We start from the raw sequence: 14,074 nt of genomic DNA on the forward strand, positions 1-14,074 counted from the left end.
AGGCAGTTGGTTTACTTAACAAGGTCACCTGTTTCTTTTAGAAATGTTTAAAAAAAAGATCAAAGTACAAGCTACAGAAATGTGACATGTATTTCATTCATACAATTACTTGTGAGAGGTAAAAGATAAAAGAACAACTATGGGTTCAAACTTTTAAATCGTTCCAACATAAGAGACTGGGTATATTTCAAGGCCATGAGTGCAGATCACTGTCCTAAGCTGACCCTTCCCCAGTCAGATGCAGAGGCAGAAGAAGGATGGTGTTGCTGTGTGACAGAAGGTGGACCACAGCTGTCACCAAGCCCCTGCTGAACACTACAGGACGCTGAGGCACTAAATAATAAAAACTAATAATGATGTTCCTGGCCAACTACAAACAGGAAATAATGACAGCAAGCTAGATCAATGTCTACATGTAAAGAAAGCATCCTGAAGATAAATGAGCCAACACTGCTGATGAAATGTGTTAGGCAGCCAGTCTGGAAGATGATGTGGACACAGATGTTTTAATTTATACAAATCCAGTACATGAGGCTGCTCAAATAAGTTCCTATGGAGGATGTTGCCTTCACGGTGCCTTTCCTCCCTATTGGGTGTCAGCAGCCAGTTAAGAGATCTTGGGCAGCAGTCTTGTCAGCTATAAAAACCCACTTAACTGTTTGCTCTAAAAGGGTCAGAGCAGTAGAACACATAAGCCTATTTAAAAGTTAATTTAAGTCAACACCACTCCCAAAAATCCAGACTTTGGTTATAGGTAGCTACTCCCTATGGAAGCTTTGGTCTAGTAACTTCTCAGTAGAGCTCCATACATGAAACTGCAGACACTTCTTAGGTTGTAGAACCACTGTGACAGGAGGGCAGAGGCAGACCCTGTGGTCCTCCCTCTCATCAGGCAGCATCACAGATAACTGCAAATCTTGTCACCCAGCTCCGGCTTTGCCATCCTCATGCTCAGCTCAGGGAGTGTTCAGGATTAGAAAGAGAAGACAGACTGTAAAACTCACAGAATCACAGAGTGGGTCAGGTTGGGAGAGACCACAGTGGGTCATCTGGTCCAACCTCCCTGCTCAAGCAGGGTCATCCTAAAGCACATGGCACAGGATTGAGTCCAGATGGTTCTTGAGTATCTCCAGTGAGGCAGACTCCACAACCTCTCCGGGCAACATGTTCAAGTGCACAGTCACTCGCACAGTAAAGAAGTTCTTCCTTACATTCCAGTGGCACTCCCTGTACGTCAGTTTCTGCCCGTTGCCTCTTGTCTTGTTGCTTGGCACCACCGAGAAGAGCCTGGATCCATCCTCTTGATACCCTCCCTTTAGATACTTACATACACTGATGAGGTAAAAAATTCATCTAAAGCTGCTAGCCACTCTTTCGAAAAGCAAACCAAACGAAGAAGCATTTCATTTTGAAAACAAGTTGAAGTATTCAGAAATCTGAGCAAAACCATCCATATACATTTGGATACCAACAGTTATTAGATATTTTTTAAAGTCTTCCTAATCTTGTTGAAAACTTTTAAAAATACTGAAATTATACATGAAATACATGGAATAAGCGGATTAGAGGGTTAATAAGACTGTTAGCAAATTTATCACAAGGAAGTTTTAACCGAGAAGATAAAACGGTACTTACCAGATATTTACAGATGCCAGTCTGGAGAATGTCAAAACACTGACTTTGTGAAGGTATAGTGGACAGGCTGTGGCAGACCATCTGTTTTAATAAAACAAAATTATATTTAAGGACTCAAAATGCAACCACCAATCATTCACTGTGCAGTTATACTTTGCTGACAGACCTAAATCCAAAGTACCTAAGGGGACACATAGCAACTTTGTTTCAAAGTAACTGATTCTTCACAGTGTGTAAGAGTAACATTGTCAACATAAATTGTTCATTATTTAAAGAGATGATGATCTGCACTATTATTTTTGGGAGAGGCTTTCTGCATTTTACCTGTGTGACAGAAGACAAAAAAATATTCTATCCAGCTACACAAAGCCTCCAAATGCCTTTCTTTGGAGCTGAAGAATTTCAGAAAACAACTTTCCAAATAACTTCATGAAGCATGAAACAGAAGAATCACAGTGAAACAGGACAGAAAAATAATATAACAAAGAACGTAGCAAAGATCCATTTCCAACTTATTTTCCAGTACACTCCCAAAAATGTCATGTTCAGAAAAGGATACAAAATGTAATACTACAAAGGGAAATCCTGTTTTATAAACTGCCAAAGACCTTCTGGTGCTTATATAATCAGGCAAACTATCATAAAAATTACCATAAAAACTACCATTAAATGCTATATTGTCTCATGGATTGGGTAAAAAAAATCAGAGCTCTAATAGAACTGTACTGCAATCCTTGGCAGATGGCTTTCGCTGTTCCTCTTTTCCTTCTCATCTATTCCAATAATTTGCAAACTAGTCCGAGAGCTTGGGTGTCCTCTCTCTGTTCACATTCACTGCTCATCCCACCAGTGTCAACTGCAGCCCCTAGTGAGCCAAGGTGCACAGCACAAGTGCATTATTAGGCCATTAGCAATCGTGCTGTCTTGCTAAGGACAAGGAAGATGGAAGAGCCAATACATGAGGAATGGAATCTTCTGTTTGTGCTTACAGGAAATAGCACGATCAGATGTTTAAGGGATGGAGGAGTTTAAGTCCAAGAGTTTTACAAATATCTTGACAAAGCAAAATGCATTCCTCTAAGATACCTCACTGACTGAAGGAAGATTCAAAGAACTTTCACAAAATGATCTGACCCAAGGGGTTAAATTCTGTGACACTGTCCTGGTTTTCAGGCTTAAGTTGAATCAGGGCAAGTCAAGACACTGAAGCAAGAGATAACAACGAAACGAAAACCATCACCCACGCCATGTCAAAAATGATAGTACACAACATTTCCAGCTCAAGAAAAGTTAGGGAAAGAACGGCTAGCTCAAGTCCTGTGGTATGAAAACTCAACCCTAACTAATGTGGATGCCAGTGGTGGTTTAATCAGAAATGGCCAAGCAGCAGCATTTGTGGTGATATAAAAGTGCACTCAGCTTTTTTCAAAATTACATGCCAAACCTGCTTTTAGCCCTGCTTAAGCTGGCCAAATTCAGGAGACCCTCTACACATCTGCCTGGTGGAACATAATACTGTAGGGCTTTCAGGACATTGCTTGTATTAATGAGTATTAAAGGTGTAATGCAAGTGTTTTGTTTGACTAGTAGGACTATTTAAAAGACAATTTTATAGATACTCTTGCACTGAATACCTGTACTTTACATTTATTTTATAATGAAATAATATTATTAAAACTGAGTACTCCATCCTAAATATAAGTAGGGCTTCTGTACACTGCAATTTGAAAGTTATAAAATATTAAGTACCCTGGAATATTCCCGAGAAACGCACTCAAAACATCTGTGTATTAGCAGTGTCAAGGAATAAAGTCAAGCTGTGACAGAGGTTACTACTGGGGATTGTCATGTCGAGGACAAATTCTGATGCCAATCTGACCTAGCATTTTAATGAGCAACACTTACACAAAAGGTAAAGCTGCACTGATGGAATCTGTTGGCTGACAGCTCAAAGCTGAGAAACCTTGCCAAGGCAGGAGGACTGGACTAACCTATAGAAAAGATTGCAGGGATTTGATGAATAACAGCTACAGAAAAAAATTCAGTGAAACGAAAGTGGTGGGTCATGTGCTTGGAGACTAATAAAAACTTCTGCATGCAGCTATGAGTTTTAACACTTGGAAACGAGGAGAAAATTCTGTGAGTAACAACTGACCACAAGGTAGCTGTGATATAACCATGAAATGGGCAAATGTCACTTGAAGGAGGTAAAGATAAAGATAATCCCTATAGAAGTGATCAGACAGAATAAGGATCATCTGTTCAATACCACTCTGTAACATCCTACTTAGAATTAGACTATTTCTGACATACTATGCAGAATACAAGTCACTCACTTTCAAGAAAGGCAAATTCAAACCAAACAGACATAGAAAAATTGCACAAAGAGAGATCCTGTCTTACAGGTATTACTTAAAAATACAACAAAGTGGCGCAAACTACTTCAGGAAGACAAATATAAGCAATCAGTAACAAAATATAACAATGATCATAGCTGGCTGGGAATGCAGCTGAGATGGAAATTGGGAAGGACGGTTAGAAAGGGGAAAATGCAGGAGACATTTGTTGCTCATAAGACAGAGCTTAGGCAGTTTATAAATGGGGTTTGCCATATGCTTGTGAGCATGTCACATTAGACACAGTATGCCAGAGACATCCCTTTTAATTCAATACATATCCACAAGAGGTCAACAAACTAAAGACCTTGAAGACAAATCCACTAGGCCCAACCAGCAAACTACGGTTTCATTATTAATAAAACAATTATTAATAATTCACCCTTAAGACTACGTCCCTAGAACAATCCTACCAGTCCACTGAGGTTCTCCCTGAGATGACAAGTTGTAGGAGTATTTCACTACAGGTACAATTCACTGACACTTAATATTCTTCCAGAATTGGCAAAGAAAATGGGCATTATACCACTGAAGAGCAGCATACTTGCTTAGAAGAATTGTAGTAAAGTGCAAGTTAATTTTTCAACCTTTTAGATCTTTCTGACTCTCAAAATAGCACCACCATTCCCTACCTCCAGTTCTGTTTTCCTGTGATTAAGTGGGAGTGGCAATTCTTTTCAATCCCATAAATTAAATCCTGCTTGAAATGGCTTTCATACCGAATGCCTCTTATAAAAAGTGAAACTGAAACATTTTTAGACATGGAAATGAAAAGAAAAGAAAACTTGATTATCACATGAAAATTAGTATTTTCCCTGATAATTTATTTTCCTTAGGCAAGGTTTTGCATGATATTTAATTTCCATAATAAAATGTCACAGCTGATTCATTATATTACATTTGATTAGCATTTATCACATTTCTGGCATATTCATAGATTGGTTTTGGATCAAAGCCAGAGTAGTTTTGTTTTAGAGCATTGCTGAAGTGAATGGACTGAGAGTGAGCATTTCTGATCAGGGAGGGGTGGCTTTGGCTTGTTTTTTTTTAACTTTTTAATTTTGTTTGAATGTCCACTTGAATAGATTAACCCAAAGTAAAGCATTCTCTTAAATACAGGGATTATCTGTTAACATTATGCAGCAAATGCTACAGGCTCCATAATCCACTGGCAGGTTTTCAAACCAAACCTGACTGATCAGATAAGCCCAACTACCCAGCACACTCAGGAGCCACACAACTACAACAGCAGGTTCCCTTCTAGTGCTTTGGGAAATCATTACTGCATGGGCCTCCTTGCCTGCCACAACAGACATACTTTAACAGCAGCCAACTAAAACAGGGAATTTAAAAAAAAGAAAGAAAAAAAAGGCTGGAAAGGCAGCCCAGGAGCACAGCATGCCCCAGGCTTTTTGGAGATCCTAACAAGCATTTTTGCTACTGACAGCCACCCTGACTGTTAACCCAATCTCAAACAGGTTTTTTCCATAACTCCAATGTAGAATCAGAAGAATTCATTATTAAGATGCTCTCAACTCCAAAAGACAGAGTTGGGGTGACCCAAGGAATCCCAGTCTCAATCTGAGCCCTCATGCAACAGGGCTGATGAACCTGATGAACCAAGACTAATGCTTTTTTCATTGCTGAACTGTTCCCGTTCCCTCAATGCTTCCCATAACATGACAGAATCCTGATTCGTAAAGTCTCAAGGGAACTATTTATCAGTAACTCTACAGGGAAAATCTGCATATTATTTCAAGCTTAATCATGTGCAAAGTACTGTTTTTTCAAAGAAAAATACTCACCTTCCTCTGAAGACACACACAAGTGTGAGCACAGAGAGGAACCAAGAAAGCAGGAAAGATAATGGATCAAGTATTTTAGACAGCCACTGTGTAGAGTCAGACCAAAGACAGTTCAGACTCCCAGAGAAGTGATTGTATTAAAAAAGAAAGTTGGCACACACTAGACACTAAATCCTAATGTGAACTTTAAAATATATTTTTCAATTCACATTGACATGGACCTCCAACATGGGTAAGTAAAAAGTAACAGGCTGTTCTGCAGTCAATTCCCAAGCCCTTGTGAAATGACTGTTTGTAGTGGGACTCTATGCAGTGTAACATGTGACTGCGGAGCGTAGAAAACGAGAAGTTTTCAGGTGATGGGGCAGGCAATGAAGCTTGTTGTCTGAAGCTTGGCCAGCTTCCCCTGAAGCACCCTAGCTTATCAGACAGTGTACTCCCTTGACAGGTGCTGCTTCTCTTTCTGAAATAAATTGATTTGACAGGGCAATATTAACAGTGCCCTGAGTTGTTGAGAAAGCTGCATACAACAAGAGATCTTTGTTCATCTGCCTTGGGTAAGCTCACAGGGGCGGATGTGAAAGGTATTCCTGATTCACTGACTCCAGAAAAAAAGAAGGATTAAAAAAACTATAAAAAACCCACATGAAAACACCCCACATTCATAATAAAACAAAATAAAACCTAAGTTAATAAAAGAAAAAGCCAAGAAGAAGGAAGAGAGACTGCAGAAGAATATTACATAGGCAAGCAACAGGAAAAAAAACCAAAACACTATGGTGCTAATTTTCCATTCAGGGCAGCAAAATGGGATTACAAAAACTTACTTAAGAATTACAAATGCTTAAGAACATGTATGGCATCCCACATGTTGATAGAGTACATATTTCCAAAGACTTAGGATTATGAGAGACACTTCATGTCCTACTGCTGGCTCAGAAACACCACTGCACCCGAATACATGAGTTGCAATCACCCCTGCTGACTCCTGTGCAACAATGTGATCAGGTGTTGCAATCTGGGTACCAGCAAGATTTGGTGTTAGGAGGCAGAGAACTATGGGCTGGAGACAATCCCACTGGCTCACTAAGTGAGGGGCATTCCTGAAAATATCATTACCAGCAAAACCAGGTTTTATGCTCAACAGTTAATGTGCTATCCAGGAGCAGACAAAGCCATACCTGAAAAACTGCACAGGTCTGGTTCTCTTCTCAGAGCCACCTTACTAACAAAATTCAGAGAAAGGACCCAACAAAACAGCTTTGCTACTCAAGTAGCTTTTGTTTCATCCTCCTGCAGCCATAATAAAGCCCTTCTTTCACAGCTCTGCAGCTTACTCACAGCTATAAAATGTCACCATGGCCAACGGTTCCTCCTCTGGATCTCTCTTTGTCAGACCATGTGCAGAACAATCAAAGGAACATCTGATGTACAGGTCTCCAAACTCATCTGCCTGCCCCTTCTCCAAACAAAAGGGCTTGAAAACATGGAAAACCCTACACTTAGCTCTTGTCCCAAAACACCTGTCTTTTTGAGCAAATTTAGTTTAGGTATCAAAAGCCAGGATGTGAATATAAAGCACAATGCACAGTAACTGTGCAGATGTTAATTCACATTAGTTACATGCAGTAACATGTGAGTTCCCAGCTCTAAGATATCACAGGATATGCTGGAAGTATATGATGCAGGTAACAGTGGAGCACTGGCCTGAAGATCAGGTTAGACTTTCTAGGAGTTTGTGTTTTACTGTTTGGGTTTTATTGGTGGGGGCTAATTTAGGTGGATTTTTGCGTTTAAGTTTTATGTCTTAAGAAAACTATGGAAGAGACCTTTGAAAAAGAGCTTTAATTTATTAAAGGCATTACTTAGATAATTTCTGTTTCTTTGGACTTTGTGTTACCTTTCAAGAAAAAAATTATTTTCTTTTCTAAACATTAAACTTTGGTCAGGATACAGTTTTTACAAAACACTAGCAGGCTTATATGGAATTTCAAAATTCTCCTTAAAGAGGTTTAAAATTATAGCATATTCCTAGTTTAGAAGGAATATAATTTAAAAGGAAGTTTATTTACCCTCAGCTGCTTTTTCTACCCAACGAAACTCTAACCTGGAAATCTCAATAAAGACAACAAGTTGAAATCTTTCAGGAACTTCAACTCAAAATCTACATGTTAAAAATTTAGTGGGTTTTTTTTAAGCGTTAATCTCTGCATGAAGTCAAGCTACAGCACTACAACACCACCATTTACTTCAAGACAAATCTCCTGGCAGGGCTTTTAATTTACATGCATTGACTTGCTATCTTTATTGATTTGCTGTAATTTTTCATAGCATATCGCTGCAGATGCAGCTTTCCCAACTGTATTTCACAAGGCTTATCCATTTTTGACACAGATTAGTATGTTTCATTACGTGCATCCCAAGGTTTTTGAATTCAAGACTGCTTTTAAAAGCAGCTGACCTTCCCTAGTGTTTGCTCTTAAACGTTTTGAACATTTGGTTGAATATTTTATTTCTTCAAGTCAGCTATGTGCTTGATACAGCTCTAGAATCTTGACTTCAAGCAAACCTTCAAATTATCATTTGCCTTCCCCGTCAGAAATGTTCAGCCATCACAAACATCAAATATTACAACAGAAATTACCATGTATACACGGTTACCTTGTTAAACTCTTCATTTCTGTGGGCACTATTTCATTTGATACTGGCAGAGCAATTCAATTACAGGGGAGTGAACAATATTACCGACAAACACTATGGGCACAGTAAAAATGAGCCAAGACTGAAAGTCTCTTCCCTCAGGCTGCAACCATTTATTCTGGAGTCCCATTTATTTCAGCTACGGTGGTACGCCTTTAAATAATTGGCTTTAACAAGACAGAAGTAATTTTAAGAAGAAGTTGCTCCAGAAAAGGAACCAAGATCCCCACATTTAACACATCTTTTAGACAAATCATGAAGACTAACCTTTATAGCTATGCAAAATAGCATTTAAAGGGACACTTCTCTTAAGCATTGCTCCTTAAGTGATAATGTCCACTACTTAAAAGCTTCCACAAAAAGTAATGTGGCTTCAGATTTCCTCTGTACCAATTACCACTCTCGAGACAAAAAAATAAAAGTTACAAACAGTATCCATCTCAAAACAGATTTTGTTATAAACCACTTAAAAGCATTAGTTCCTATCAGAAGTGCATTTGTTTGGCCCTTTTACCAATTACTGTTATCCTCATGCTACGAAGTGCACTGGCTATAATAACACTCCAGAAGTCCAAACTGCTGTTTGAAAATGCCTCAAGTTAATTCTTTTTCTTTACAGAACTTGCTCTTTCTCCAGAGACACACCTTTTCTTCTCCCACATCTCTGGCCTGCACCTGTTATACATTAAATTCTCTTTTACAGTTCTTTACCATTAGAAACACAGACCACTCCCTGCACAGCTAGAGACAGAAAGCTGTGACTGCCTTCCTCTGGGTTTGGAAACAGAGTTGAGCAGTGAGCAAAAAAGTCAACAAGCCGTGGCCTTCTACAGTCTCACACCTGGGACCCTTCTTCAGTACCATAACCCTATCTGCTCCTGCCTCACAAGACCCTGATGCCCCCATGGGCCAAGCAACAGCTCCTGCTGAACTTGGTCTGCAGTGATGCTCATGCAGGCTGGTAGCTGGCTGCTGCCAAGCAGGATGCTGAAACAGTTATAAACTACGTTGTGCTAATCTAGAGGCTTTTTTCTCATCCACTTGCTTATTTTTATAAAACTTCTGGTCAATTAGTATTTGCAACTTTATTCTTTTCAGCAGCAAGCCAAAAACTAGCCACCAAAAACAAGAGGTGGAAGAAAGATGATGATGATGATGGAAGGGCTAATAGGAATCTCATCACTAGTCATATTTATTCATAGGAAACCAGGCTATCAAATCCTAATTCCATCAGAGTTCCTTATTTATTTTCATCCACAATAAAATACTTTTCCATTATGAGGAAACTCTGAATTACAACTATACAATGAGAACTCTTAAAAGAACAACTCCCACCATAGAGTAGCAGCCTCTGCAGACAACGAGCAGAGTTCTCACTTACTAGGTATTTTAAATTACTACAAACATTTTGCTTAACATTACAGCATCACCATAAACTTCCTTATCCAGCAAGGGAACATATGAAAGATTCAGCATTCAGAAGCTATGCAGTCTACCCAGTTTCATCAAAAGCATGATTAATTCAAGCTGGGGTTTGTTATTTCCTGTAGCACTTCTTTATCTAAATAAAGTCATTTTCTGTCACAGCTAAAAGTATTTTGATTCCAAAATTGCATCACACCTTGAACTATGACAACTTGGAAGAAAGCGGTCTCCAAACCTACCTCCCTCAAACCTGATGAACAGAGAACCATCACATCACACTGTCTTTCAAGACACCCTAGAAGAGCCTTGTGATTTGCCGGCAGTTTTCTTCACCCCAGAGGCTGCAGATCTGAGGTTTGGTTTTTTGACTGGGGTTGTTGCTGTTTAGTTTATTTTCTTTTGAGAGCAGAGTAGCTTGTTCAGCACCTAGTGAAAACTACTTGCTCTACAAAAAGTATTCCTGTGCAGCTTGTGGCAAATCTTGAACTGAAAGGTTTTCTCCAAGCCTGGATTTTTCTTTTTTTTTTTCTTTTGCTTCCCCCTCCTTGGTTTTAAAAATTGTCCAGCCTCCAAATCTCAAAGTTTTTATGGACTACAGTCCCCAGAGTATTGTCTTCACAAACTAAGCATTAAATACAGTATTGGTCAATATGTTGGAGGTTGGTTGAAAAAAGGAAAAAATGAAAACCCTTAAAACTTAATCAATACAGTGCTGTATTAGATATTTGAACACAGAGAAGCAAGTAATCTAAAAACTGAAATGGTACCTTCAGCATGGTATTGTTTATATATCATTTACCATATCTACAACTGCATCTGAAATCAAAAGCAGACAAGAGAAAAGTGAATGGAATTCTGTGATTCATAAAAGGAACTGGTTGTCTTAATACTGATTATCACTTTTCACTGTAACACAAACAGATATGCTAGAGACCATTATTACCAGATAAGAGGCAAGAGGAAAGAATATTTTAATGTTTCTCCAGTAAGAAAGTAAGCTACTGAAGAGGTGCCCCTACTTTTTTGTTCACAAATTCTGTGGGGAAAAAATAGCAAATCTGGGGGGAACACCCCAAACAGCATTGCAATACCTGGCAAGCATTTAACAGGAACAGTTTGACTTTCAGATCAAATATAACTGTAACAAATCCCCTCCCCATACAGTGAATCTCATTACAAAAATAATCTCAAAAGCAAAAATAACAAAGGGATTTGTTGATGGTGAAACAAAAGTTCTAGGTTTTTCCAAGGGGAGGAGTTTTCAAACAATCACAGAACCACTGAAGTTGGAAAGAAAACCCTCGAGTTCCTCTAATCCAAGGCTCCTGCTCAAGCAGAGTCAGCTAGAGCAGGTCACAACATGTCCAGCCTGCTTTTGAATACGTCCCTAGATGGGAACCACAATGTCTCTAGGCTACTTATTCCAGTATTTGACCACTCCCACTGGAACAAAGCAACAGTTCAGAACTCCATTTGGTCAAGAGCCTACAAAATCAGGTGGGTCTAGAAGGTTTCACCCTTCTTCACAGATTTTTGATGCATGGGATTTTTGTTCCTATTCTCTCTTTCATAAATTAGTCTCCAGAAAGAGTTCAGGCTGACTCATAACTGCAAAAGTAGTGCAATGCTCCACAGGATGTCCAAATAATCTTTCATTACTAACCAAGAATATCCAGCTTTTTGCTTAATGATTGCCATCCACTTCTGAGAACCTGAGAGAGCACCTTGGATCTTTCCCAAGAAAAGGTACTTTAACAAAAGCAAGTCTCAAGTTTCTGAAAATACCAACTCTCCTTGTTGCCACCAAAAAGACAGTGGTAGAAGAAATAACCTAAACTTGCAACCAGGAAGCCAAAGGCACAAAAAAGGAATCAAACTACTTCACTTTTCCCTATGTGAAAATAGTCCTATTGCATAGTTTCACAACCAGCTTTGACAGATTTGTGGGACAGAAGCAAAAAGAGGAAGGAGAAGACACGAGAGGCGACATTTTCAGAAGCAGGTATGGTGTATATATAAGTCCTTCAGATGCTGTATGGTATTATGCTAACTCTTTGAGAAACAAGTAATCACTAGTAGATTCACAGAGGAACAGGACAGGTAGAGAGAGCATTCTGGTCTTTTCAATACTGATGAAAGGTATTTTTAGTGAGAAAACGCTTCATTACTGTCCAGAAGAGACAAAGCAAAACAAATTACAAAGTTTAGCTGCTCCACAGGCCAAATGACTAAAGGCAGGACATCAAAAAATGTGTGTCAGTCATGGTACCAACCAACCACCTTGCTTAAAATACTTTTCAATACATAGCAGCACACATTCAGTGTGTGTCTCAGGCTATCATAAGTTTCAGTACATTATCACTTAAACATTATGAATTAGAAAACATCTACTGTTCCACTTTCTTGAACCAAAAAGACTGCCACGAAAAACCATACAACTAAAACCTTCTGTTTCGCTCTTCTTTCTGAATTCATGGCTATGATTTCATAAATACTGTCAAAATGGCATGTCATTAAAACATGATTTCACACCTTAAAGTGGTTTCTGTTGAGCTAAACAATAAAAAGACTTGAGCCAGAAAGATGACTAATGCACCTGTTTTGAATAAAATCTGGCGGTTCAAATCCCTTTAGAACTAACAATAAAACTAAGCTTTCAGCTCTTATAATCTTAGACATGGGTGCAGAATTCACAGTGAGGTTTCTAATTCCAGTAAATTTTGATTAACTAAGCATCAGAAGTTATTCTAAATAATCACCAATGCCAACTTAATATTACTCCAAGTTGAAACCTTATTTAATGGAAGTGCTTTTTAATTAACAGTGGCTTTTATCCTCCAAGAAAACTCTTTGTATTAGTATTTTTACAATTAATTTGCTTTTGAAAGCTGAAACATATTGCTGGTCCTAATCTTATTAGTGTTTAAGAATTTCCACCAAGGCTTCTACCAATTTTTTCCATGAGTATTGCTTTGCATACTACATGTCTGAACATTTAACTTCTAAAACAGCAGATAATATATTATCTGATGGTTGTAGAAAAATGTTGGCTGTTTGACAGCTATTATGTTTTTCATTCTTTTTTCAACTCAAATCTCAACAAGATTTAGGCATCTGTGGAAAAGGGATGGAGAGCACTCAGAGTTTGTATGTTGTCATTTAGAATTAGTGTTGATGTATTACCTCTGTCACAGCCCAGTGGTGTAAAAACTGGTCCAGATCAGTTAGGTAAAGACGGATAGGTGAAAGCTGTGTCTGGCTAATGTGTGGTTTTCCTCTAATGCCCTGGAGACTAGTCAACTCCTCTCTTGAAAACCCTAGGGAAAAAGAAGCAGTACAACAGTATCACAAAACAAGCCAAGCAGTGTTCTACTTCAACAGCATCATTGACAAACACTGTCTTTTAAATTATCTCAGCATAACGATTTTTTATTGAAGGCTCTTGCTTGGTATTTTAAATTAAGTATATCGAAGTACAATTGTTGACTTCTGAAAGAAAACAAAAATATTTGAAAAATCAGTGGCATACCCATTTAAACTATAATTTGGTATTAAAAAAAAATAACTTTTAAGAGGCCACAGTTATGCTATTTTCAATATATGTATCTTTAAAAAATAATAAAAACAGGTATAATACAAAATACTTGACATGTGTTTACAATAACTTAGTAACCTAACACAACCTCGGGGTTAAAAAAAAAAAAAAATCATTTGGCTTATTATTTCTAGCCATGTAAGAGATGTTTTAGTAAAACAGGATGACTGCTCCACAACAGTCACTTTGGCTTTGCTTCCATTTTCTCTGTTATCTGGACAGCACTTTTTTCACCGTTTTAGGAACAAAATGGTAATTTTTGAAAACAAAGTAGTTGAACATTATAAATAACAGAGGTGATGAAGAAAAGCCACTTTATTTTTTACCACAGCACAAGTTACTGGAAATTATTTCTTAGTAATATTACACCATTTTAACCACTGTAATTTCCCTAAGTTGCATCACCACATAATACAACCATTTTTATAGCTGAGTAAGAATAGAGTAGCAGAAGTAATTCTGCTCACATGCTGACCTTGGGCAGCTCACTTCAACATACTTTGATTACTTTATTCTGA

General features: G+C 38.2%; 1 protein-coding gene across 1 annotated transcript in view; it reads right to left on the reverse strand.

Annotated features, from left to right (window-relative positions):
* TEX10 (testis expressed 10) overlaps positions 1-14,074 on the reverse strand; it is a 52,163-nt gene that overhangs the window by 3,104 nt on the left and 34,985 nt on the right. The window contains exons 11-12 of the mRNA XM_027679020.1: positions 13,145-13,278; positions 1,636-1,716 (exon numbers count right to left, since the gene is read on the reverse strand). Of these exons, the coding sequence (XP_027534821.1) occupies positions 1,636-1,716; positions 13,145-13,278 (215 nt within the window). The remainder of the gene's footprint in view (positions 1-1,635; positions 1,717-13,144; positions 13,279-14,074) is intronic.

The sequence above is a fragment of the Neopelma chrysocephalum genome, unplaced genomic scaffold, assembly GCF_003984885.1.
Source record: "Neopelma chrysocephalum unplaced genomic scaffold, ASM398488v2 Primary Assembly neopelma1_22b, whole genome shotgun sequence".
NCBI classification, from domain to species: Eukaryota; Metazoa; Chordata; class Aves; order Passeriformes; family Pipridae; genus Neopelma; species Neopelma chrysocephalum.